Source organism: Benincasa hispida, chromosome 5 (genome assembly GCF_027475165.1).
Source record: "Benincasa hispida cultivar pf3 chromosome 5, pf3_genome.v1.1, whole genome shotgun sequence".
Lineage (NCBI taxonomy): Eukaryota > Viridiplantae > Streptophyta > Magnoliopsida > Cucurbitales > Cucurbitaceae > Benincasa > Benincasa hispida.
Genome location: NC_143482.1, coordinates 15,504,272 through 15,530,998, shown reverse-complemented (window position 1 = coordinate 15,530,998; position 26,727 = coordinate 15,504,272). Strand labels below are relative to the sequence as shown.

Here is a 26,727-nt window from a genome sequence, read left to right as displayed (position 1 = left end):
GCCACATTTATCCCAATGTCGAAGATGTGTATAGTTGTGATGACTGCCCAATTGTTCTTTAAACACATCGCAAAATTATGGGATGTTCCCCTGAGCATTGTTATTGATCCTGATGGGAGATTCATTGGAACCTTTTGGACAGATTTGTTCGAGATATTGGGATCTACATTGAATATTTCCTCTAGCTATCACCCTCAAACAGATGACCAGACTGAACGCTTTAACAGCATGCTTGAAGAATATCTGTGTCACTTTATTGATGCTAGACAAAAAAATTGGGTTCAGTTGTTAAATGTTACTCAGTTCAGCTTTAACAGTCAGTAAAGCTCCTCAACCAGAAAAATGCCTTTCGGGATAGTATGTGGCAGACAACCACTTATGCCACACTTGGTGGACCACTCCTATACGGGTAAAAGTCCTCAGGCGCATAACTTCACTAAAGGGTGGAGTCAAACCTCCGAGATAGAATGCGCCTACCTAGAGAAAGCGTCAAGGAGAATGAAGAAGTGGGCTGATAAAAAGCGCAAGCCCCTCGAGTTCCAAGCTGGGGACACAAAGTTCTGATCAAGTTGTGACCAGAACAATTCCGTTTTCGAGGCCAGAGGACCAACACCTTGTACGAAAATATGAAGGACCAGTGGAGGTGATTGAGAAGGTCTAGAAAACCTTGTATAGGGTTCAACTACCCTCATGGATGAAGATACATCCTGTCATCCATGTGAGTATACTGAAGCCCTATCGCCCCGACCCTGATGACAAGCAGCGTAACATGTTGATGCATCCACCCGTCACGATGAAGAATTCAACTGAGAAGGAAGTTGCGCGAATTCTAGACAAACATACACCCCGTATTGGAAGACCAAGACAAGAACTGATAGAGTTCTTGGTGAAATGGAAAGACCTCCTTGACGAAGAAATTAGTTGGAAGCGCACGGAAGACCTGAAGAATGTTGCTCCAGCGATCACTGAGTTCGAGCAGAGTCGATTGATGAGGACGTCAACCAATTAAGTGGAGGAGAATGTAACGGTCATGCTTGTCCAGGACCTGTTGCCCATGGCCGCATGTCCAATCCAACCCCTTTTTATCATGCTTTCATGTTATGTATTTCATTAGTTAAGTTAGTTTGCTTTCCTTGTACTTTTGTTGTAAGTGACCGCTCGCCCTTTTACATATGCAAGGGTGCTAGTTGACTTTTTGTTTAGAATGCACTATATGAGGATAAGACTAACCATCACTTTTCCATACTCGGAGTGGTATGCTATAAAGTTGTTGTTGTTGCTTATTGCTTTTTAGCCTATTACAATATTTCTTTTCTTTATTCATACATTCAAAACGTTTGCAAAAACCTTTTTCTCCAAACTCATTTTCTAAAATTGTTTTCTCTAAAACGGGGGTGGAGGTTGCGAGAGGCACTTGATGTGCCATCAACATTCCGTTTTCGAATTAGCTGACTTGTTTGTGAGTGAAAACAAATGCCACACAATCGTTAAGTGAAACTTCTGAAAGTGCGATTGTGATACAATGCAAGTAATTTTCAACTTTTGTATTTTCTAATGTTAAATTAATTTTGTATCGGGAAGTATGGCTTTTGGAGTATTGACAAAAAAACGTTAAATATGAACTCTATATACAGTATTACACAATTATATAAGAAAATGATAAAAGTGATTCTCATGTGGAGAGAAATTGAAATATTCATAATTATTATTTCCATAAAAATTAGGGAATGGGTCAAAGTTCTTATAGTGAATTACAATAATAATAGTATTTTCTCATTCATAAATTTAAAATTAAGAAATTTTATTATTACAAATTTGATATAACAAGATTTACAATTAACTTTTATTTTCTTATTATATATTTTTATTGTAATTGAAATAATATTGGTTGGATATTTTTTTATCATGATAATTGCTTCTCCTAATGTTTTATTAAAAAAAGAAAAAAGAAATAGTGATTTTTGTAGTACAACAATTAGAAAGAATGTCATGACAATTAGTTGTTCAACTAAGTTTGACAAAAGAAATAGTAATTAAAGTATTAAAAAAGTGTTTAAAAAATAATATATCTACTTTGGTCATTGTAGTTAAATAACAACAATTTAGTATTAATTTACCAAACGATAAACACTGTAAATTGTTTTTTCATTTTTAAAATTGAAATTTATCAAACACTAATTTACTTATTTTTAAAATAGATTATTTTAAAAGTACAATTCACAATAATTTTTGAACTAAGCCTTAATTATTTCGGGTGGATTAGCTTTCAAAATGTTTGCTTTAGTTTGGTACATGTTTATGTGTCACTTGTTGCTTCGCACGTGAAACATGCTATTATTATTTTGTTTTTCTTTTAGGAAAGTTTTTCTTTAGCCTTTTTCTTTTCTTTTCTTTTATTTTTTCCTTGCAAACATTTTATACTTAAAATAGAAAGAGAAATAAATAAGGAAATATTTTTTTTATCTAGTTTTTAATTGATTTAAGTTTATTCATTTCAAAAGGTTATAATTTTATTTTTTTCTGTTTTTTTTCCCTCAATTTGATTGCTAGATTTCAAAACTTCACTAAACACTACGGGGTGTTTGGTTCACAAACATGAGATGAGTATACCAACTCAATATTTGGCCCACCAACATTAAATGTTGGTGGAGTTGAGTTGGTATATTTTACCAACTCATCCTAATTCACCCAACTCTCCCTCTTCCAATATTCTCAATAGCTCCACCCATCGGCCACTGTCGGCGACTATCGCTATCATATCCCGAGAACTAATTCTAGGCTTTGATAACCACCTCCAATGACAACTCCGGCGAACAACTCTGGACTCTGACAACCACCTCCGATGAAAACTCTGGCGAACAACTTTGCGCTTCGACATCCACCTCGATGACAACTCCGATGACCAACTTCGGGCTCCGACAACCACCTCTGATGAAAACTCTGGTGACTCAACTCCGATGACCACTTTCACGCAACCAACTCCAACAACCAATTTTAGGCTCCGACAAGCTCCAACAACAAACTCCGATGATCAACTCTAACAACCACCTTCATAGGCTTCGACAATCACCTCCAACTTAAACTCTAACGAAAATCACCTTCGAGTGAGCAACTCCGATGACCAACTCTTCGATAATCACCTTTGATGACAAACTCAGTCAACGAACTCTAATACCACCTTCATGCGAACGATTTCAAGCTTCAACAACCACCTCCTACTACAAACTCCGGTGAAAATCATCTTCGATGATCAACTTCAACGACCACATTTGTGTGACCAACTCCGAACTCCAAAAATCACCTCTGATGACAAACTTCGACGACCAACTCCAATACCACCTTCATGCGACCAACTTCAAGTTCCGACAACTACCTCCGACTACAAGCTCCAACGAAAATCATCTTAGATAATAAACTTTGACAACCACTTCCGACTATTATAAGACTGATGATTGTTAAAATATGTTGTAGGGTTGTTGATTATATAAATAACAGTATTTTGTCTTAAGTGCAATATTTATACATAAAAAATTTTAAAATATATTTTTATTTAATTAAATTCACATATCAAAAGAGAGTTAAAAATATTTAACATATAACAAAAAAACATAAAATAAATATTTTTTTCCTGAACATTTTCTAGTAAGAATAGTGAAAAATGGAAATTTGTTATCTGATGATCCAAATTTGGAGGAATTGAAAGTGAAATTATTGAAAAATGTGATGACATTCCAATGGCTACTAAGATGATGGAGGAGATTCAATTAAAAAAAAAATTGATGATAGAGCAAAAATATAGAGCAACCACAGAAAAGAAGAAGAAGATGATGATAATGAAATTCATGGAGAAAAATTATGAATAAAAAATTTTGATTTCTCTTTAATTTTTCATTTTATTTAACCATATTTCTTCAAGAAATGTAACGAGTTAATTGTTGTTCATTTCTCAAAAAAGAAAGAAAGAAAGAAAAAAAATTAAAAGACAAAATTGTAACCCATATTTTATTCAATTATTGAATAAAAAATTTTCAAAACAAAAATAGTAACCATAAAAATAGCGTATTTAGAGTTAAAAAAAAAACACAGACATGTGAACTTAGACCTAATAACTCTGCACCTCAAATACAAATATATGAACTCCACAGACATATGAACTTCAGACATCTATCTCAACCCAACGCCCCAAACAACTCCTACTTTTAGTCTTTATTTTTTAATGTCTATTAATTAACTTAAAAGAATTAAAAAAAATTATAGTTAATTAAGTTTCACTGTTTTTTTCACACTATTAGAGTTAATTTCAAAATTAAGCTTAAAAATATTGAACCTAGGGATCAAGGTGAAACAAAACTCAAATCTAAAAAGTAAAGTTGTAAAATTTAGAAACTTATGGAATAAAATCCATAAAACTTATGCAAGCATGAGAGTTATTTGAACGAAGGGTTGTCTTTATCTCTAAAAATACTACAACTTTGATTAATGAAATCCACGAACCCTTACTCTTTTGGGCAGTTGATTGTTGTTACTTGATTCAATAGGTCAAATGGAACAAAGAATAAGAATATAAACACACTAATCAAACCAAACCTATACTCACATTACATTCGTCATGATGATAGAATAATCACTTCAACCTATTAGAAGTTTAGCCACGCATGAATAAAGAAGAAGTAAAAGTGGAGATGGAGAATGAGATGAAGTTCATCATATATTAAATAACATGAAACAGTAACTACAAGAGTTTGTGAGTAGCAAGATGAAATAAAAATACATGTAGAATGATGGATGAAGCTAGATTGAGAAGCCAAGCAGTCGGTGAACAGTCTCCTATTCCCGTCGACTTGAACCTTGTGATTGCTTCTGCCATTGTACATCTGTGATCGGCAACAGAGGAGAAGTTCTTTCGAAGCTTTTTCCCTGTCTTCTTCTTCTCCCAGAATTCTCTCTGTCAGGTATCGTGTATCATGTGTCTTCTCTCTTTCAGGGCTGCTCAATATATAGGCCGACATGGGGGACATTCTCTGCTATTTGGTACATACAGGCACGTATAGAGGTGTTCATGGATTGAGTTGAAAGTTCGGGTTCTAAATTTTTTCAACCTAAATAACTATTATTAAAAAATGAACCCAACACAACCATGAAATATTTGGATTGGATTGGTTCGGATTAATCGAATCATTTATTTAAAATTTTGTTCTAAAAAGAAGCAAAACATAAATATGTACAAAATCAATATATATAAAAAAATAATTGTGTTATAAGTAATAAAAAAATATATTTTAAAATTAATAATAACTTCAAGTTGGTTTGGGTTATATTAGGTGAACCCATGAACCAATCTAACTGATAACATTTTTATTTATTTGAACCCAACCAACCCAAATGAGTTGATGGGTTGAATTGGGTTGATCGATTTTTTTGGGTCATTAGATTTTTTGAACACCCTTAACGTTAGGCCTCTTTTTCATATTACACGTTGTAGTGGTTCCCTTCTTGCATTTGACTTAGCTCGCTGGATGGTTTGCTATCGCATGGCTACTTCAACAAGATGGAGATTAGTTCCTTTGTTCCTTCACTAATTCCTGCATTTTCAATGTATTAGTGTTTGGTAAAATATGGACCTTAGTTTCGCATCTTTAGTAACACAAGGAAGGTATTTTGCCTTACTTTCACTTAATGAAAAGGTATTTTTCACCAATTAATACTAATTATATCTAACTTAAAAGTTATAATAACTTGTATTTCTACGAGTTCTCAAGACACTTTATAAATCATCTATCTCTTCTGCTTTGATCTATGACTCAACACTTTTTCATTTTTTTAATATTTTTCATCACTTATTCAATGCCTCTCTTAAATCCCTTTCTTTGGCCAATAATCTCTAAAACTTTTCCCATTTCGTTTTATTTTTTTTCTTTCCCCCTCCTTAAAAATCAGAACTTTAAATAAACAAGAGAAATTCTTTCCTTTTCTGAGCATGTCTGAGAAGTTCTTTTGGAAAAAAATAATTTAAAAACACTTCATATATATACTCTGGATACTCTAATTTTTCCCTCACTTGTCCAATTCTTACACTAATTTTCTGGGTAACCAAACAGGAACCAAGACTTCAAGTTAAAGTATTAACTTCCTCGAAGTCTTACAAAAGTTTCAAAATCAAAACTTCCCCTCAAAACTCAACAAAATGATGACTTGTCAAATACCAAAAGGACTAACATAGGAATGTCATCTTTAATTATGGGAACCTTTAATAAGTGGGCATATTTATGTCACTTATAGACTTTTAGTTAGTTTTTATATGAATAGTTGAGCCTTCACATGTTATTTGTTTAAATTTTAGGTATTTGAGCAATTAGAGCATAATAGAAGAATTCTTTCGGATAAATTGGAGTTTTTCTCGGACATTAAGGGGATTAATTAAGAAGTTATAAGAGTGAGAAAGATGAGGCAGGGTAGTGCTATGACACTTTAGCACAAAAGCGAAGAAGTGGCATCATGGCAATAGCGTTGCGGTGCTACGATAAATTCAAAAAAGATGTTGTCACATGCCTACTTCAATTTTCAGCCAAAATTATTATATTTTATCTTCATATTCAAATAGAACAGTTAAATTAAAATACAAATAGGTTTCCTAGTGTGGGTGTTTGACCCACAAATATTATAAATCAGTGTTAAATAACTCAACTCTACTAACTTTAATAGTGTTCACTATTGAACTTTTGCACATTTATCAATAAACTGCATCTTTTCATCTTTCTCATTTGCACATTTTATTGATGAACTTTATCTTCAAAACTCTACACCACAAACACAGGTTTTTTAACTCCAACATAGTAACTTCAAACTCTATAACTCAACTCAGTTCCCCAAACACCCCCAAAGTGTTTAAGGAACCTATATTGATTAAGATTAGCATTATTCCTCCTCTTTATAAATAGAATAATTCACTTTATTCTAAGTGGAGACCAGGTAGAGAGAAAAGTCTATTAGTACTTTTTGCACGTTGAAGGAATTGATGAGTGACATTTTGAGAGCTAAGAAGAAATTCAAGATTGAGATTGTAAAGCTCGCAACGGGAATGAGGGTGACACATGTAAAGAGTTCTTTCTTGTTGGGGTTGATGCCCTAAATCTCATAGGATCCTATAGTTTGTAAATACTTGTATGAACAAACGTTTTGTGATTTATAATATATGATATTTTATTTACACTGTTTATGAAATATTTGATATTTTAGTTGCATTAACCACAAACCAATAAACTAAGATCCATGGTTATCGTTGTAACTTAAACATGTATATAAAGACATATAAGTGGATTGTGTTTTAAGTGATAACCTAAATGATTTGTAGTATATGGATAAGGTTGGATATCTTATCCCGGTGACACTACGAGTATGACTCATTTTGTAGATGTTACAAATGTTGTAAAATGCTACAAATGATCTGATCCTGATCATTCATGTATTAGACATGCGAGCGAGGATATTCTATACAAAAGAGTTTGTATAAGACCGGACCACGAAATGTTTAGTCTCGTTATATAACGCCGTTCATAATTGAGATTTTCATTTCACTAGGATGACCATAGGTAACATGAACTTAATCCTGAGTGAGTTGTGAACTTCTGCTTATGAGGATAGCCCTTTTGATTTGCATGGGTGAGAGTGGCCAGATCGCCGACTCAACAAGCCTACCATTTTGGGAACTCGTCTAATTGAGGAGCTGGGAACTCAGCTACACAAGATGGAATTCACTCCTTCCTTGAAGTAGAGATAAGTAGATAAATTGCTCTTTTAAGGACTGATTCTGGGTCTTGAACAATGTGGCGTCACACCTTCTCTTGGCCCGAGAGGGGTTTAGTCATAGTGGGACTATGATCTATTGTTCATTAGAGGAATCAGTGGTACTTAAGGAGTTAGATGTAACTACAGGGGCAAAACGGTAATTTGGCCCAATTGTACTTACAAGCGATTTGTGAAAGATCACTGTATTGTTGATCGGTTATATCCAATGGACACAGAAATATATCTGTAGTACAAAAAGTGCAGCTGTCGGTCTTTATTGGAGTGTCCGACAGTTAACGAATGATGGATAAAGTGATTAAAGAGTTTAGTCAGTTATTCACATACCGTTGGAGCTTCAAGCTATAGGTCCATAAGGTTCCTTTGGTAGCTCAATGGATTCAAGTTGAGAATCAGTTTTTGGGTTAATTTGAAATGTTCCAACGCTTATTGGAAAAAGCAACCCCAAAGAATTGGGACTAAAAGCAAATTAATAGGAGGGAATTTGATTATATATGATATAATTAAATCAATTCAATTATATTTGATATAATTGATATAATGTATTTGATACATTATTCTTTGATTGGAGGAACTAATATTTAAATATGATTCAAATATAAATTCTATGAATAAGATTCATAGTTATTAAATTTAATATAAATATGATTTATTAAATGCCATAAAATAAAGAAAAAGAACTATGGTTTGTATATTGTATATGATGTAATATTAAAACTATATGTTATAAATATAATATGATAGTTATCATATTTATTAATTATTTGATAATTAAAAATCCTTTTCACAATAACCACCCTCAGTGGGTAGTTGCATGGTTTTATGGCAATTTTGGGATAAAATGAAATTTGATTTCAAAATCTAAAACGTTTCATATTATTAGCAATCAAGTTACTACATGATAGCATTGAGAGGCTATATGATAGCTTTCTTATCTAAACGATCGAGTATCGAGTCTATGCAATAGACTTCATCTTCTACACGACCGTGTCATTGTTTACTCGATCGTCTCCTCTTCCCACTCTAAATATTCTCTCTAACCAAAATAAGCCAAAGCCCACCACTCCTGGATTCTCTCACCGAGAATACCAAGGTAATCTAGTGGTAGTGTCCGGGTTGTTCGAGGATCGAGTTACTGCTCGTTGCCGTTCGAGGGAGATTGTCTTGCTCCTTGCGTTCGTGTTTGATTGAGGGATATACTTGAAGAAAGGTTCTTCAAAGGTATAGTTTCTTGAACTTTTGTATTTTATTCAAAGTATGCTATAATTTAGTTTATAATGCATAATCTGTTCTGTATGATTGTAAATGTATGAATTCTTTCACAATGGAGTTTGGACAATCCGCTTCCATTCAAGGTCTTCTGTAATTAGAGTTCCTTCATTTCCATCCCTTTACTTTGTAGATTTTATTAGGATCCTTTGTTAGATTTCTAGTTTCTAACGATGATTTTGAGTTATGGAACTTTAATTTTTTTGGATTGATGTTTTAGATTTATTATTTAATTTTAATAAAGATTCTCATGTTGCAATTGTCTTGCATGCAAATTGAACGCTTAATTCTTTTTATTATTTTGGTCATTTAATAAATGATCTTTGATTTGGATTTTAGTTTTGAAGGGTGGAACTTGAATTAGAACATGACATTTTGCATGCCTATTTGTAAATCCTGAACTATAATTATAGGTTTCACTTAGAGAAGGAACTTAATGTCATGCTTGTTCTTTAAAAGTCATACAAGAATGTTAGCTACTTTGAGCATGAGGCTTATCTCAGCTTGGAAGAGATTTTTAATTACTTTTACTTTCTCGACCTAAGAAATTGCATGTTTGTATTGAATCATTAGTAATTCATTTTATTCTTGATTTAATTGAAAGACTTATAATATGCAATAAATTCTTTATGTATTTATATTTTTAATGCTCTTAATCTTCTGACCAAAAGTTAATTGTTTATTAAATGTTAACACGAGAGGGTAAATTTTAGGTTAAAATAATAAATGCATGATTGTTATTAGAATCTTTGCATGAGAGTGGAAATTTTCTAATAGAAGTTATTGATTACTTCTAATGGGTTCTTGTAGTGATAGATAGGAATGGTCTATTTGTAGTGATAGTGAGATGATTTGGGACATTTTTAGGAGTAATTAACAAAAGCTTTCCAATGACCTACTTGTCTTTAAAAATCATACGGATATGTTAGATTTTAACTTTAAGCAGGAGAATTAACTGAGCTCAAGAGAGAGTTAATAAGAGTAGTATCTTCTTGGCTTATGTATGTTGCAGGATAAAAGTAGTTTTTTAATTTGTTGAGTTTATTATTTCATTGCATGATCATTTCTAAAACTTTCCATTTCTTGTCTCCACTAATTAAGAGTAGCAGTACTAATTTAAATAATTCATCTTCAATGTTTAATTCTCTAGATATAACAGGGTAGAAGTAGTCATGGTACTTAACTAAATTAATTGTCTAATCCCATGGATACTCGAACTTGATCACTATATTAAAACTTGATACCATACACTTGCGATTTTGCATGGTGTAAAAATCAGACAAAACAAAATTTTGGCGTTATTGTTGGAGATCAGTGATTTAATTTGGTTAATATTGTGGCGAAAATACTATGTCTTAATCTAGGGTATATAATATGTTTTATATGTAATATATGTGAAGAGGGAGGTGATGGCAGATTAATATTTTTCATCCATATTTGGTTATAATAGTATGTGGTTATTAAAAAAAATCTATGGGATTATAATAGTTTATGGATTTGAATAGTCTGTATTTGGAGTGCAAATTATTTTAGTTGGATTCAAACCACAAATCTTGTGGTTTCTAGCATACTTGTATGCCAATTGAGTTGTGCCCAATTTGGCTTTAATATAGAGTTTTCAAGTATGGATTTAAGGTTTAGGGTTGTCTTTGATTTTTTTTTTTTTTGGTATTATATAAAAGTAGCGGTACCTTAAATAACATTTTTTTTTCGTAAATTGAAATAAAAAAGTTGGTTCAACCCGTTTTTAAAAATGAGTAAGATTTTATTTTATGTTATTATCCGTCGGTTGAGTCATTTCAAGATGTACCAACCCAATTGAGCATGGACAAAATACATGAGATTAGACTACAAATTCATAAACTAATTTAATAAGAAAGCTCCATATTTGAAGGTGTACAAAAGCCACAATTCTCTAATAACTCTATAATATTGCACAAAAATGTAATCTAGGAGTATAGTTGCCAAGTATAGGTCACCACCACATACATAATAAATATTGTCAACTTAGATACATTATTACAAAGGAAATAATGGTAGGTCATTGTTCAAAAGTAGTTTATGTAGAAGGATTGGTCAAGCGTTTTTCAAGGAATAGCTCCCAATATTAAAATAAGTTATTGTATTATATGAATTGAATTAAAATATATACATCATTGTAAAAATTTTCTAGAAAGATTTCTTATCGTCGTATTCTTAATTTATTTTAATTTCATGTATGACTTTTTTTTCATATATATACACGGTTTTCTTGTTTTGATTGACTAGAAAAAAATTGTTATTCGAAAATTCATTTCGTTTAAATACTTTCTATAAAGAAAATATTTAAAATAAAAACATTTATGTGGTTACTTACATTTTCTCAAAAGTGTTTTTATACAGAAGTTTGTTTGATTTTCTATACACTCATAATATTTCTATTAATGAAAAAAACTATTAAATACCATGAATTGATCGTCGAAGTGATAACATAGGTGGTCATCGAAGATGATCATCGGATTTGGTCACTTGAGGCAGTCGTCATTGGAGATAGTCCTTGCTAGAGTAGGTTACTGAAGTTAGTCATGGTCATGTAAGGTGTAGTTATCAGTTACATTGGAGGGAGGAAAAGTTTGTTATTTTAATCTTGGAGTTGTAAATAGTTATATTGTAGCAAAATGGAGATTAAAATAACTCTTACCCTCATTTTCTTAACACACTCAAACATTGGGTGAGCTATTATAGTCCAGTCAACCTATTCCAAATTAGAGCTCAACTCCTAAGGTATTAATGCAACTTCTAAATATTCAGATGTATTTTTGAAATGAAGTGTGAACAACTTTCTTCCCGATACCTATACTAAGGGTACAATCTTTTAACATCTTTTTAAAGTTGAATAATATTAACAAAAAATTTGATACTGAAATAAAATACTAAGAACATGTTTGGTAGGCAATATGAAAACAGAAATTTGAAAACAAGATATTGAAAGAAAAGAAGGTTGTATTTCATATTTTTAGATATGTATATGGTAGCAAATAAAAATTAAAATCTTCTTCAAAATATGTTTGATAATATATATTTGTAATTCATAAAATGAATTATAGTTATATTTAAATGTGAAGGTAGTCTTAAAACTTGAGATATTTTTGAAATAAAATACAAAAAATCATATCAATAATTTTCAATAATTTAACGGGAAAAAAAAGAAAAAAGGAAAAAGGTAGCGAGTTGTCACTCCCGATTAATCGTCAACCGTATAGCAAACTTTATAGATTTAATCGTCGCCCTTCTCTGTCGCTGTGTCATTCTTCGTTAAGGTTTTTGGAATCCATTAAGAGAGAGAACACCATTTCTGCAGATAATGCCTTCTTTGCTCCTTCACTCATTCTTCTCTTCTCTCTCAGATTCCTTTTAGCAATTCTCTCTTCTTCTTCTTCTTCTTCTTCTTCTTCTTCTTCTCTTCATTCTCTCTTTCTGGGCATGTTTCTCTCACAGATTTAGCCTCTTCTTCCACCCCTTTTCGTCCCTTCAACCGCCGGCGATGCACCGGGACCGTCCTACGCTTGGCGGCGTCGGCACCGGCACCGGCGCCTCCAAGTTGGACGTCACTCCCATCGATCGAAAGCGCATCAACGACGCTCTCGATAAACAGCTCGAGCGATCCTCGCCCTCCACTTCTCGTACCGTCATTAACGGCAAGGATAATAAGCCCTCCGCGCCTCAGTCGCTGTTAATGCCGAAGCCCTTGTCTGATCAGAGAGACTCTCGTTCTGCGTCTCTCTCTAAGACCAACTGCTCTGGTGGGTTCTTCTTTTCCTCTTTGTTTTGGGTTTTGTTTGTTTATTTTTCTTGATTTTTCTTGTCTGGGTTACTATTCGACTTCTTGTTAGTTTCAGCTGTTTTTTTCTCTCGTTTTTGGTTCAAGTTTTAATTGGGTTTTTTTTAAGCTGTGTGTGCAAGTTATGCATATCTCTAATTTGACCTACCTTCTTGTTTTTCCCGTGTTTTCTCTTGTGTGCCGTTTTTGAGTATTCAAGGATCCGATAGAGCATTCCTATGTTTAGATGGTTAAGAGTTTGATGTTCAGGTGTGTTGTGTTAACTGATATCAGCATTTCTAGGCCTTGTGCCTATGGAAGAATGGTTTTCATCACTAACTTTAGCAATGGCGTATGCTTCTCATGACAGTGGCAGTTTTATTCAATTTTATAGTCATCATTATTGTTCTAATCATCTTAATGACTGCCTTCCATTTTGTAAATTTTGTTTTGGTTGAGAAGGATCTCTGTGCTACATTGTTTATATAGTCTAATTAAGTCATAATACGCCCAAAATTCAATATGCGTGTGCCTGCTGGTGTTTTCAAAATGAAAGATGAACTTCAACAAACAATAATGTTAATGTTACATTCTTCATCTTGTAGCTCTTTTCCTCATTGTTCTTTTTAACAAGGGGGACGGCGGGCACACTTATATTGAACTCCCTATTTATGGGTCCTGTTAATATCTCTCTTTCTGCACTTTGATTGCTCCTCCGTACTCCCTATTAATAGGCCTGCATTTTGTATCTCTTTTGGATATTTCATTCATCATTGTAAGTATTCCAAACACACCCTAAACGTTTATGTGAATTTTTGTGACATAATCTAATATATGCTGTAATTTGGTGTCCAATAACCTTCTCCAACTTTTTGCTATCTTCACCCTTCTTCTCTACTATGAAACTGGTACAAATAGCATATTGCTAAGTACTCAATTGACAACAGGCATAATTGACTTGCAGAGAAAAATTATTCAGAACTTCTTATTTTCTTTGTCTGATTGTTTTGTTTTTAAGAGTGAGATAAAATTTGCTATATAAGTTAGTTACAATGTGATTTAAAATTTTCTTTATAAATTAATTACAATATGATTGTGTTATAGTTTGTTCATCTTCTTGACTTACATTCTTTTGGTTTAATTGCAGAGGAATCTGAGACTGACAGTGAAGAGTCAGATGTTAGTGGATCTGATGGTGATGATACATCTTGGATTTCATGGTTTTGTAATCTGCGAGGAAACGAATTCTTTTGTGAAGTGGATGATGATTATATACAAGATGACTTTAACCTTTGTGGGTTAAGCAGCCAAGTTCCATACTATGATTATGCCCTTGATTTGATTCTGGATGTTGAGTCCTCTAATGGTATGGTTAATGCATTTTTAAGTACTCTGAGATGTCCTGCCTTGCTTTATTCAAGCATATGCATATCAAAGCAATCATTTACTGAGAAGATCTCCTTTAATAAATACATAAATCTAAAAGTGCCTGGTAGGCGTGCTCTTTGGAGATGAAACCTTTAGTTGTGCGTATTCTTCTTCTTCCTTTTCTCTCTCTATCTAATATCCATTAATGCGTGGGCAAGCTAGCATGTACCTTGAGAAATCTCATGGAACAACTGTTTGTTTCTACTATATTTAATACCAAGAAAACTTCTGGAGAATTAAATTCTTGGTTGATGGCTACCATGGTATGAATTTAGGCTGGTGGCCACCATGGTTTTACCTCATTCTTTCTAATTCCGTTGCCTTTTCTTTTTTTTCCTTGCCCCAATGACTGCTAACCATGCCCAATCCATGGTGGTTTGTTTATATTTTCTACAATAGTTATTAATCTGTCCTTTGGGCTTATTTACAGTATCCATTTTCTAATTTCTCCTATGAGGTATTTTATCTTCAATCTCCCGTTTGGGTGTCGGTAGTCAGAAATCAATTGGAATGGGTGAAATGTGCAGGTGATATGTTTACAGAGGAACAGAATGAACTAATTGAATCTGCAGCTGAAATGCTTTACGGTCTAATTCATGCGAGATACATATTGACGAGTAAAGGAATGGCTGCTATGGTGAGAATCTTCTTTTGGGTCTTCCATATATATGCTGCCAGTGGTCAGAATAACCCATTATGATTTTCACAGCTGGACAAATTCAAGAATTATGACTTTGGGAGATGTCCTAGAGTTTACTGCTGTGGACAGCCCTGTCTTCCTGTTGGTCAATCAGACATTCCTAGAGCAGGCACCGTTAAGATATACTGTCCAAGATGTGAGGATGTTTATTATCCTCGGTCGAAGTTTCAAGGTAGTATCCTTAATTTTTATGATCATATGTTCAACTTCTTGCATGCACGTTGTACATATGTTAACTTACTTTTTCTTTTTTTAAACAAAAAACTTCTCATTGATGTAATAAAAAGGAAAAAATGGATACAAACTCGGGTAGCTAGTGAAGACGAGGAAGAAATACAATAACAGGAAATTAGAGACAACTACAACATAAAGAGAATAGACATGCAAAACTTTATCAACAACAAATAGTTTTTTCAATGACTTTGCCTGAAAAACTTTGAGAGGTTATTAACGGAAGCTGAAGCTACAATTAAGGGCTCCACAAAACACTTATAATAGCTACTTCAATCCTCCTAAAGCTAACCAGGAACTGACCATCAACCATTAAATATATCTTTCAAAACCGACGTGTCAGCTTGACGTCACACCACATCAACAAAATATGTCTCGAGACCAGAGATTTAGATTGCAGCAGGCTCCTAACCTTGTTTTTTGCATTTTTAAGCACTTTAAGGACTACAAGCTTAACATCTTTAATTCAGTAATGTAATTGGGATGATAAGTGGGAATTCGTAATTCGATAAATCCAAAATGGCCTTCACACTTCCTGGGTTCAGAAGTACCACAGATTTTAAGGCAATATTAGCATGGGTAATAGGGCAATCACTGATAATTGCAATACACCCTTAATGAGGATAACTTACAATCATCTTGAGAAAAGCAACTCCTTTAAAGTCTTTTAACTCGATGCTTCACCGAAACCAAAAAGCCTCATGCAAATTAATGCTTTATAATCATCCTAGTGATCATGATCGCATAGTTGAGTTTATTGAAATTTTTTTTATAGATAATTTTTGATAGATGAGATATCCTTATTAATTAGTTCTTGAAAGCTTGGTTTTTTACTAAAAGGAAGAAGAACAAGAGAATACCCTCATTAGTACTTGGTCTTACGGGGGAGTTATTCTTGAAAGGTTAGTTTTCACTTTAAGTCATGTTCCTTTGGACTTGAATCACTTGATAGATGATGGGAACATATTACTATTTGAAAAGGAAATGTGACATGATTGAAAATGCAAAGTAGAATCATATGGTGTTGGCCACATTTTAAAAGCTTCTGTGGTATAAAAATGGCATTTATAATAAATTTATACAAATTCAAGTGAATAGTCCAAACGACAAATGTCTGTGTTACCACCTCCTCTTGGTGGAGGATGTGATAGCGGATTGACTTTGAGCAATAGGAAATGGTAGTTTGTGGATTAGACATGAATAATTACAGTTGAGTCATGTTTATTTTTATTTGAAACTGAAGTAACTCGATTTCCATAATTCGTACACATGCATTTTATGCCTATACATTACTTGTTTTCTATCACTGACTTGCATTTAAGACTATATGTTGTGAATGATAAGAATTTACTCTAAGATAAGATGAACAGCAGTCTTGAGTCTCTTGACAGGCTCATATTATGGTTTACGTCATCAGTTTTTTTCTTTAACTCTTTATAGACATTGATGGAGCTTATTTTGGAACTACATTTCCTCACCTCTTCCTGATGACATATGGACACCATAAGCCACAAAAAGCCATTCAGAGTTACGTGCCGAGAGTATTTGGATTCAAGATCCACAAGCCATGAAGGCTGAAACTTTGAAGCATTCACTTGGGTGAGTTATGAGCACATCTCTGTTTGCTGCTTTGAGAATTAGTGTAACAGATGCCTCTTTTGAGAATAATAATGATGAAGATTTCTTCCCCTTTATCTGCCTTGGAATGTTAGAATGAAGCATTCGTCTTACCCCTTGTGAATGGATTAATGGAGACTCCAATTCTCATGATGGCTCGATATTTGGTGAGCTTCTTTAGAACACACCCCCCACCCCCACCCCACCCCACAAAAAAAAAAAAAAAAAAAGGAAAAAGGAAGAACTCTTTTTGGTAGGTTATGGAGATTGTTGTCTTGTTTAATTTGTTTCTGCATCAAACAGTTTTATTCATGACAATTGAAATATAGCTTGTCACAATGCCTTGTATTTTTATTCTTTTTTTAGAGTTTGTTTGGTATGAGCAATTCATAGTGAATAGGCACAATACGAATAGTTAACAATGGTTAGTGTGGAGTCAAAAATGTACTCTCTGTTATATTTTGTTTAGAATAGTTACTAAAAATGCTTTAACCAGATAAGCTATGTTTAAATAGTGACTCACTAGGTTACGTTTTTCATTTTTCTCGAGTTATTTTACGATTTGTTTAATTTTAGAGATTCCACTTTTGTGATGTTCACATGAGATTTAACATGTATCATTGATTTAAATGATGGACATCCACCTCTTTTGGTGTCGTCATTGGACTTGTTCCACTGCTCCAAACATTCCTCCAAACGTTCGATCCGAAGATAATAAAAGTATATTTGCTCCAAATAGTGATGGAATCTTATTCTAAATTTCAATAAGTTAGATCATGGCATCAAATGAATGGTGGTGCTGTTACCTCGCTTTAGGGGTACTTGTGCACTCATTTGTTTGGACCTTTCATTGTAATAATCCAAATTCTCCATTACTATAACTCAGTACTTAGCTATAACTATTTGAATACTCATTATCTATTTACCATTACTATAATTCATACTAAAATAGATTACACCTCATTACTAACTAGTGAACTCAGTGTTCAAATAATTTTTTGGGGTCTGTTGGATTTTGTTGTATGTTTTTAGATTTACTTGAGTTTAACAAATAGGTGTTTGGCAAACAACTCGAATTTTGTTTCTGAAAACTATTTTTCTGTGATTAGATTTTGAAATTTAAATTTTAAAGTGTAGAATTATATTAAATAAAGATAAAAATATTTATAAATACAATGTCTCAAGTTATGAATCCAATTCATTTTTTAAAAAGTATAATATGCATTATGTAATGTATTACAAATATATATAATATTACAAAACAATAATTATATAAATTTTTTAATATAAATCATAATCATAATTTTTTTTTTAAAAAAAGAGAACTAGTTTATTGTCAACTAAATATCAATGGGTAACTACTAGTTTTATGATTTACAAATATATAATACCAAATACCTTTAAAACAATGGTTTAAATTAGAATCTAATTCCTGAATCTACTACTAAATACATATTTGAAAACATGAAATATAACCATATTTTCATTGAATTCAATGTTTTCAAATTTTTATTTTCAAATTCTCTACCAAATAAGCTCTTAGATTTTATAGTCAGAATTTATTGTTTTTTCAACATGTTCAATGACAACCATAATTTTTTTTTAAAAAAAAAAAAAAATTGAAGGTTTTCTTCTCCTCCCTTGACAGAAACTAAAGTTGTGAAAATTGATCATATTAGATCAGTTTTATTATTATATATTATTTTGGGGAAAAGTCTTTGGAAACACGATCAAATATTCCATGAACTTATGCCAATTCTTCAATATCAAGAACTTACATGGGAAAAGGACAAAAACCTTACATTTAGAACAAGTATTGAAAACACATAATATAAATAAATAACCCTACCACCAATATTTCTTTTTTCAAAAAAAAAAAAAACATAATATAAATAAATTATATAAAATGACTAATTTTCGATTTAAACTTTCAAACTTGCAAGGTAAACTTTAAAAAATTGTTTATCAATTCTTTAAACTAACAAAGTTGATCCATAATTTTTAATTTTGTGTCTAATAAATCTTTAATATATTCAAATTACATAAAAATATACTAATATAAAATCAAATTTTCGGTATAATAGGCAGTATTTTAAAAACCCTCCCAAGCACGCACTTAAGCTCAAGGCATAGGTCAAAGTGCACACCTTTTTTGAGCCCAAGTCTCAAAGCTCTAAACCTTAGTAAGATAGTAATAATTAGGATTTTCCTTCTTTATCAAATAAAAAAATCAATTTAACTGAGTCTAAATGCAAAATTTATTAGATTTAGTGATCTTTTTTTGTCATATTTCCACTGCAAGTATGTTTTCTCTTCTTAATGTAGTACTTTAATATATAGCACGACTCAGGAAAAAAAAAACTCACCTTTTTTTTTTAACTTGAGCTTAAGCCCCATAAAACTTGCACTTTATTGTGTCTTGAACTTTAAGAAAAGGACCCAGTAGACACTTTCCCGAGTGCTTATTAGACATCAATTTAAAGTAGATGAAATAATGAAAGTTAACAGACCTAGTAGGCACTTTCACGAATTCAAGAATTATATATATTAACTTAACTGTTCAGAGCCTAAACCTATAACTTCAAAATCACGAATTTAGAAAAACAATTATGATGTGGACAATAACACAATCTCCTAGCAATCTGAAAAAGGTTTTGTAAACAAAGGCAGAGAACTAATACGTAAACTTGAGCAAAACTCCATTGACCATCAATAGAAAAGTGGCCAACAGTATAAGAAATAAAGAAAAGGTTCAGTTCAGTTTCAATTAACTTTAAATAACTAATTCCCACAACATTGATATGAAGAGAAGTAGAGAGGGAGCAATCTTTTTCCTCGGAAAAAAGGGGTGAAAATGTGCAAATGAAGATGGCTTAACTTTCAGTCTGCTCTCTCAGCCTCCTAATAGTGCTTCTCACTGTCACGGCACTAGCAGTGCTGTCAAAGGTACCAAAAATAACATCAAAATCAAATATATTTATTGTTAGTTTGTAAATTTGGTATCTATGATTTGAACAAAGTTAGAATTTAGTCCTTATGATTTGATAGAACATCATAAATGGTCTCTATAGTTCAGTAAAACCGATCCCTGTGCAATATCTCTTTATGAGGATTTTATCAAACCATTTGTCTAAATTCTAACTTTCTCCAAATCATAAAAACCAAATTTAAAATTTAGCCTATATTTATATAACAATAACAATAATAAAAAGAAAAAAAAAGGACCAAAGAAAATTTTAAAAAACGTAGCATTACTTGAGAGTGTAGGCCCCGCCAGCTTTCACTTTACCACAATCTTTGCAGCCCCAAATTCCAACTGCTTTTCTCTTAACTGCATACTGCAATGGGGAAACATATAATTGGAACATGAACAAGTGACAAAGAAATTAAAACTTGGGGTAAAAAGAGAGGACAACTACTTGCCTTTCCACAGAACTCACAGAAGTACTTGCTGTGCTGACTGACTTCCATCTTCTTGATCTGTTTTCTCAGACTAGCACCATATCGGGTACCTGTTGCCAGCGAAAGTTAAGAGAAGAAGAAGAAAATAGAATGCAGAGAGATCTTCATGACTCAAGCAATATGGTTTGTTGATGATATTGATGTATATCATGCCATATTTCACTTAACATTTTAAGGTAATAATTTTACTACCAAAACCATCAATTAACGGTGCCATGTATAGCAATGTACATATCAATAAAATATAATTAACGGTAGGTATTTCTGTGAATAATTTTTTTAACAGTTAATTAGATTAATAATTAAGTTATTTTTCTTCCGACTAAGTTGTACATCTTGTTATTAGTATTAACATTTATATTGGAATTAATAGATGAGATTTTATGTATGGGAGATATCGATTCATCCTTAAAATCAATGTTGAACCCTTCGATTTATGGATATATTTGACACATATTGACAGATCACTTCCATAATCAATCCCAGACAAAGCAATTCTTTATTAGTTTGATTTCTACGGAAGACATTTCTCACTCTTTGATTCAAATAATTTTTGTTACTTATTACTAAATCTTTAAGGAGCTGTTTGGGGGTCCAAAATGAGATGGTATATCCCCACATCCTATAGCATCTCAGTGTTTGGAGGCCCATTATCCTATCTCACCCATTTTAATTGTTTGTGGGCCCATTTTCAAAACGTGTTTTGTTTCTCACCGTCATTTTCCTTCCGTGTATCGTATATCATCTCAGTGCTTGAACATACACGATTATATTCGATCGTTCATACTCGATCAGAACTCTCAAGACATTAGAACTCCCCAGACATCAGAACTCTCCACATCTTATATCATTTCAGCGCCCCAAACAACCCCTAAAGGATGACTTTTCTAAGATGAAAACTCAGGAAAACTACTGCATGAAAATACAGCTCAGACAGGAGATTAGGATAGTTTTTGTAAGAACCAAGAAATTAATTGAACATTCCTATCTCACCACATCCTATAGCATCTCAGTGTTTGGAGGCTCATTATCCTATCTCACCGATTTTAATTGTTTGTGGGCCCATTTTCAGAATGTGTTTTGTTTCTCACCGTCATTTTCCTTCCGTGTATCGTATATCATCTCGGTGCTTGAACATACACGATTATATTCGATTGTTCATACTCGATCAGAACTCTCAAGACATTAGAAGTCTCCAGATATCAGAACTCCCCACATCTTATATCATTTCAACGCCCCAAACAACCCCTAAAGGATGACTTTTCTAAGATGAAAACTCAGGAAAACTACTGCATGAAAATACAGCTCAGACAGGAGATTAGGATAGTTTTTGTAAGAACCAAGAAATTAATTGAACATTCTTTGGATTGCATATACAACCTATGGAAGAATAAGAAGTAAATGGCTTCAGAATGGACTAGATGCAGAATAACGATAATGGGAAACAATAATGGAAAAACAAGCATTCTCTGCAGAAACCGGTTATGTACGTACAAGATACGAAACTATAAATCATAAATCGAAATTTCAAAATATTTACCATATTTTCCAACAATGCCTGCCTTCTTGGTTCTCTTTGTCTGTGAAGAAAAGAAAGACACGAGTTTAAAACTTTTCTTATCCAATGAATATGAATGAAATAGTCTAATTTCACCAAAAGAATTTTAAGCATTTCATTTTCCATACATTGTAAGAAATCCAAGGATATTAGAGCAGGAATGTGGGCATGGGGGGGTAAATGAAACCAACTAATTTGGATCTCGAAGTATCGAGAAATGCATAAAGGTGTATATGAATTACGTAACAAAGCGCGACGAAAACTTCTAAGCAACAGAGCAAGCAGCACGGTTCCTGCCGATCTCTTGGCATATTTCCATAGTCCAACAATATGAATTACCCCCATACTTCGAATACAAGCAAATTGCATCGGAAAACACTTAATCCTTTTATAGAGCATCATGAAATCTATCAGTCTATCAGACAGTCATGACAACTAAAATCCTACAGATAATAACCACCTTTGGAGTTCAACACGGTTGTGAAAGATAAAACTCAAAACCAAAATACTTGTGAGTTGGGACTCGTGATACATTTACAAATTCTAAGACCTATTGCATTCTCTTTTTCGTAGCTACAAGCTACGCTGTATGGGTAATACTATGTCACCAATTTCAGTTCTTACTCTTAATGGGGGGAAAATGGTAACACAAGCTCGATCTCTCAGGTTGTCTTCAATCAGAAACTAACAATGCAATGTTCCAGTGCCCATTGAAAACTTAACAGCAAACTCGAATCATGACGATAAATCATAAAATGGGAAAGAACTTAATATTTAAAAAAACGAAAAAATCCTCAAATTATTCAAGAAGACAATTTAGTTTCCAATAGTAAGAACAAAGATAAAGCATGTCCAACAGAAAAATACGAACAAATAAAGTGAATAATTATCAGAGAGAATTCTTAACGGAGAAACACAGATAATCGACAACTTAACGCGCCAATGAATCGAAAGAAGAGAAATTACCATTGCTGCTTGGATGACCACAAGATCTCCGGAAGAAGGTTTGGCGGAAGTTGGAAGAACTTGAACCAGAGAAACCCTAGAATAGAATTTTGTTCGTTTTTTTTCTTTTTTAGAAAACAACTTTTGTTCTGTATTTTGAGTTTAGTTTCGGTTTAGTATCTAAGTTTCAAAATATTATACATTTAGGATCAGTTTAGTAATTATTTTTTTATTATTATTTTTTAAAATTAAACTTATTTCATTTATATTTCTTACCATGATTTGCATTTTTTTTAAGTACAATGATTGAATTCTTAGCTAAATTCCAAAAACAAAAACACGTTTTTTAGTTCTAAAATTTTGAGGTGGAAGTAGAATCCATAGGCTTAATTTTCAATAACAAAAACAAAAAGGACTAGTTGCATAAATGAAATTCAAGCAAAAAATAATAGAATATGTAGTATAAGGAGAAAATAATTGTATATATAGAACAAAAAATGGTAAAAGACTAAAAAAACTAAAATGGTGGAAGTAGCAATTTTGTTCGCTTCTTCCCAATTTTCTCAAATTAAAAACTATCATTGATAATATTTATCAGTGGTAGCAGCTATTAGTGATGACCATTGATAGCTACTATCAGCTGCTATCACTAATAGCTGCTATCATTTCTAGTTTTTAATTTGAGAAATGTAATACAATCTTGAAATATTAACTTTTAATTTGCTATCAGTTATCAATGGTTATCATTGACACACTTTCATCAATTTAAATCAACCTTGAAATATTAACAATTAAGGTTATCAATGACTATCAATGATAGACTTTTATAAGTAGTTAGCAACATTGAAAAAAAACCAACAACTTCGAAAGATTGAATTATACTAGTGATGGAAAACTATTAATGACTATCACTGATAAACTTTCATAAATGACTATCAACTTTGAAAGATTAACATAGCAGTTATCACTAATAATCTTCTATCGTGGCTATCACTGATAGCAACTATTAGTCTCTATCGCTGATAAATTTTCATCAATTTGAATCAACCTTGAAATATTAACACTTAAGGCTAGCAATGATAGACTTCTATAACTAGTTATGAATTTTCAAAGAAACTCGATATATAGATTTCACCTAACTTCTATCACTTATATCGTGGTTATCGATGATGGCTTCTTTTACTAATAACATCACTGATAAGATGTTATCAATGATCTCACTGATATCATGCTATCAACGATCTCATTAGTATCACGCTATCAATGATCTATTTGGTATCATTCTATTAGTGATAGCTATCTATCACCGATAACATGCTATCAGTGGTAGTTCTCTATCATTAATAACATGCTACAGTTGTAGCTTCTATCATCGATAATGTACTATTAGTGGTAGCTTCTATTCATCCATAACGTGCTATCAATGTTAGCTTCTATCATCAATAACATGCTATCAGTGGTAACTTCTATCAATGATAGCTACTGACCACCTTATTGTCTATTTCCTTGTCCTTTTCAAACATTTGTATGGTCATTTGTCATTTCAATATCTCTCAAGGGCACTTCCGTAAAATAGCGAACAACCAAACCAAGCCCTTCTTCGTTTGATTTTGTAAACAAATATTACGGTATACAAATACACAAATATTTTAATTTGTGCATGTCATTTTTTCAAGTTAATTTCTGATAGACATCATCCTATAAAAAGGATAAAAAATTATTGGTCTATCTGATATCTTTCGCATCTTTCTCTCTCTCTCTTTTTTTTTTTTTAAGAAATAAACTTGTTTAATAACTATTATCATTTCTTATTTCGAACTTTTAAGAAATGTTTCTAAAAATGGTACAAATTTGTAGACTAAAAAAAATTCTTTCAAATTCATTTTTATTTTTATTTGTATTTAATGTTTCTTAATATTAATCAAACTTGATGATTGACTTGTTGGTGTTAAGAGTATGAATTGGATACTTTCAAGTCTTGGGTATAAAACTCAGCCTTATAATTCTTATGAAAAAAAATGGAAGAAGAAAAGACCGAATAAAGGAAAGAAATTTAAAAAAAAAAAGAAAGAGAAGAAGCAAAAACGGGAGAAAGAATAGAAAATAAAAAAAAAAAGAAACTGAAGCAAAAACTAGAGAAATGAAAGAAAAAAAAAGGAAGAAGCAAAAACTGAATAAAGGAAAGAAAATTTAAAAATGGAAGAAGCAAAAATCGAAGAAAGAAAAGAAAATAAAAAAAATTAAAAAAAGTGAAGAAGCAAAAACAAAAAAAAGTGTGCAATAAGACAAGACAAGGGAGGACGAAATTGAAAATTAGAAAAAATTTAAAAGTTGACTAGTCAACACTTCTATAATTGCAAATATTTTAAAGAGGTGATATACTTTTAGATTTCCCCTTATTTTACTATCTATTACAAATATTAAAAAAATGGTTACCAAACGAAGTCTTAGTTTTTTAAGTTTTAAGTTTGGTTTCACTTTAGTCCCTAGGTTTCAAAATACTGCAATTTTACTATTGATATTTGAGTTTTGCTTCAATTTGGCCCTTATGTTTCAAGATTTATACTTTTAATCTCAACTTTGTTAGAGTTAGATAACATACAACGGAAGAAAAACAATCATTAAGCATTCTAATTCATTAATTTTGGCTTTGAATTAAGCATGATCATAAACTAATAAGAGGGTTTCATGACATACCTTTGAAGAAACACTTGAATCACGATTCCAGCTGCAAATCTCCTTGAAATCAACTATGAACCACCACAAAGGCTTCCCTACTATCCTCTTGGTGCCTTAGATTGAGTTGTGGGACTCAAAATAAGTTTAAATTAAGGAAGAAGGAGATGAGAGGTTTCTAGTTTTTAGCTCAAAGCCTATCTTCAACTTTTGAAGATTTTCAGCTTAATCCACCCAAAATGCATGCTCAATTCCACTGAAATTCTTTAGTATATATTGCATGATAATCATGCAAGAACCATTACTGTATGAATTGCAGCTCATGCTTGGATTTAATAACTGAATAATATGTGTGAGCAACTTGGATGAAAAGTGGAAAAAAACACTTTTGGGATTTTCCATTATCCATCTTTTTGAATTTTGATTTTCTAATTGATTTCTAAAATCAATTTTCATTTTCAAAAATGAAATCTTTATTAATTTTACCAAATTAATTCAATAATTAATTTTCTAATAAAATTAATAATAAATAAATAATTAAATAATTTAATTAATTCTAATTAATTCAATATCAAATATTAAATTAATTTAACACTAATTCTACCACCATGAATCTCTATTCATGAATTTAATATTTAAATCATATTTAAATATTAATTGATTCTCCAATTCCGTTTAATTCCAAAATTAAATGCGTAATTATATCACATATAATTACTAATTCTCTTAATTCTAATTCGAACGCTTCAAATTAACTTATAATACTACTTTAAGGCTAATCCATTTGTGAGCTAGTAGGGGGACCTCGTGAACCTAGAGATCATGGGCTCCAACGATCCAAGATTAATTGGCTAAACTCTTTACACCGAATTAACCCCCATACGAAACTACTGGGTCACTCCACTAAAGCCCAGAGTTGCACTTCCCTCACTGTAGATATATTATGTCCACTCGATATAACCATGATTAGTAAGTTAACCCTTCATAGGTTGTTCGTAATAACGGCTGGATCAAATGACTGTTCTACCCTCGAGATTACCTCTTGTTCCTTAAGTCTCATTGATCCTTTTATGAACAATTGGTTTGTGATCCGATCAACAAACTGAGTCCCTCTCAGGCTAATGAGAGGGTGGGGCCCCTTATTCAAGACCTGGAATCAACGCTTAAGGGAACAACCTCTCTACTATCCCTAAAAGCGGGTAGGAGTGAATTCCATTTTGCACCCTATGTCCCCAGCTA

At 32.3% G+C, this 26,727-nt stretch overlaps 2 protein-coding genes across 6 annotated transcripts; one reads left to right on the top strand and one right to left on the bottom strand.

Annotated features, from left to right (window-relative positions):
- Positions 1–12,272: 12,272 nt before the first annotated feature.
- Positions 12,273–17,186, top strand: LOC120078000 (casein kinase II subunit beta-1-like). Of its 5 annotated transcripts, none has more exons than XM_090313819.1 (6): positions 12,311–12,854; positions 14,019–14,237; positions 14,827–14,936; positions 15,009–15,171; positions 16,671–16,829; positions 16,943–17,186. In XM_090313819.1, the coding sequence occupies exons 1-5, from the start codon at positions 12,596–12,598 to the stop codon at positions 16,799–16,801; spliced, it is 882 nt and encodes a 293-aa protein (XP_090169945.1). In that variant the 5' UTR covers positions 12,311–12,595; the 3' UTR covers positions 16,802–16,829; positions 16,943–17,186. The 5 variants fall into 5 exon arrangements, with proteins under 5 accessions (XP_038888092.1, XP_090169944.1, XP_090169945.1 ...); XM_039032166.2 differs by adding an exon at positions 16,071–16,132 and having other exon boundaries at positions 16,671–17,186; XM_039032163.2 differs by having other exon boundaries at positions 15,009–15,174.
- Positions 17,187–19,587: 2,401 nt separating this feature from the next.
- On the bottom strand, positions 19,588–22,982 carry LOC120077639 (large ribosomal subunit protein eL43). The gene is made up of 5 exons (XM_039031589.2): positions 22,834–22,982; positions 21,850–21,889; positions 20,271–20,359; positions 20,103–20,185; positions 19,588–19,784 (listed from the first exon to the last, which is right to left on the bottom strand). The coding sequence occupies exons 1-5, from the start codon at positions 22,834–22,836 to the stop codon at positions 19,721–19,723; spliced, it is 279 nt and encodes a 92-aa protein (XP_038887517.1). The 5' UTR covers positions 22,837–22,982; the 3' UTR covers positions 19,588–19,720.
- Between the last annotated feature and the right edge of the window lie 3,745 nt (positions 22,983–26,727).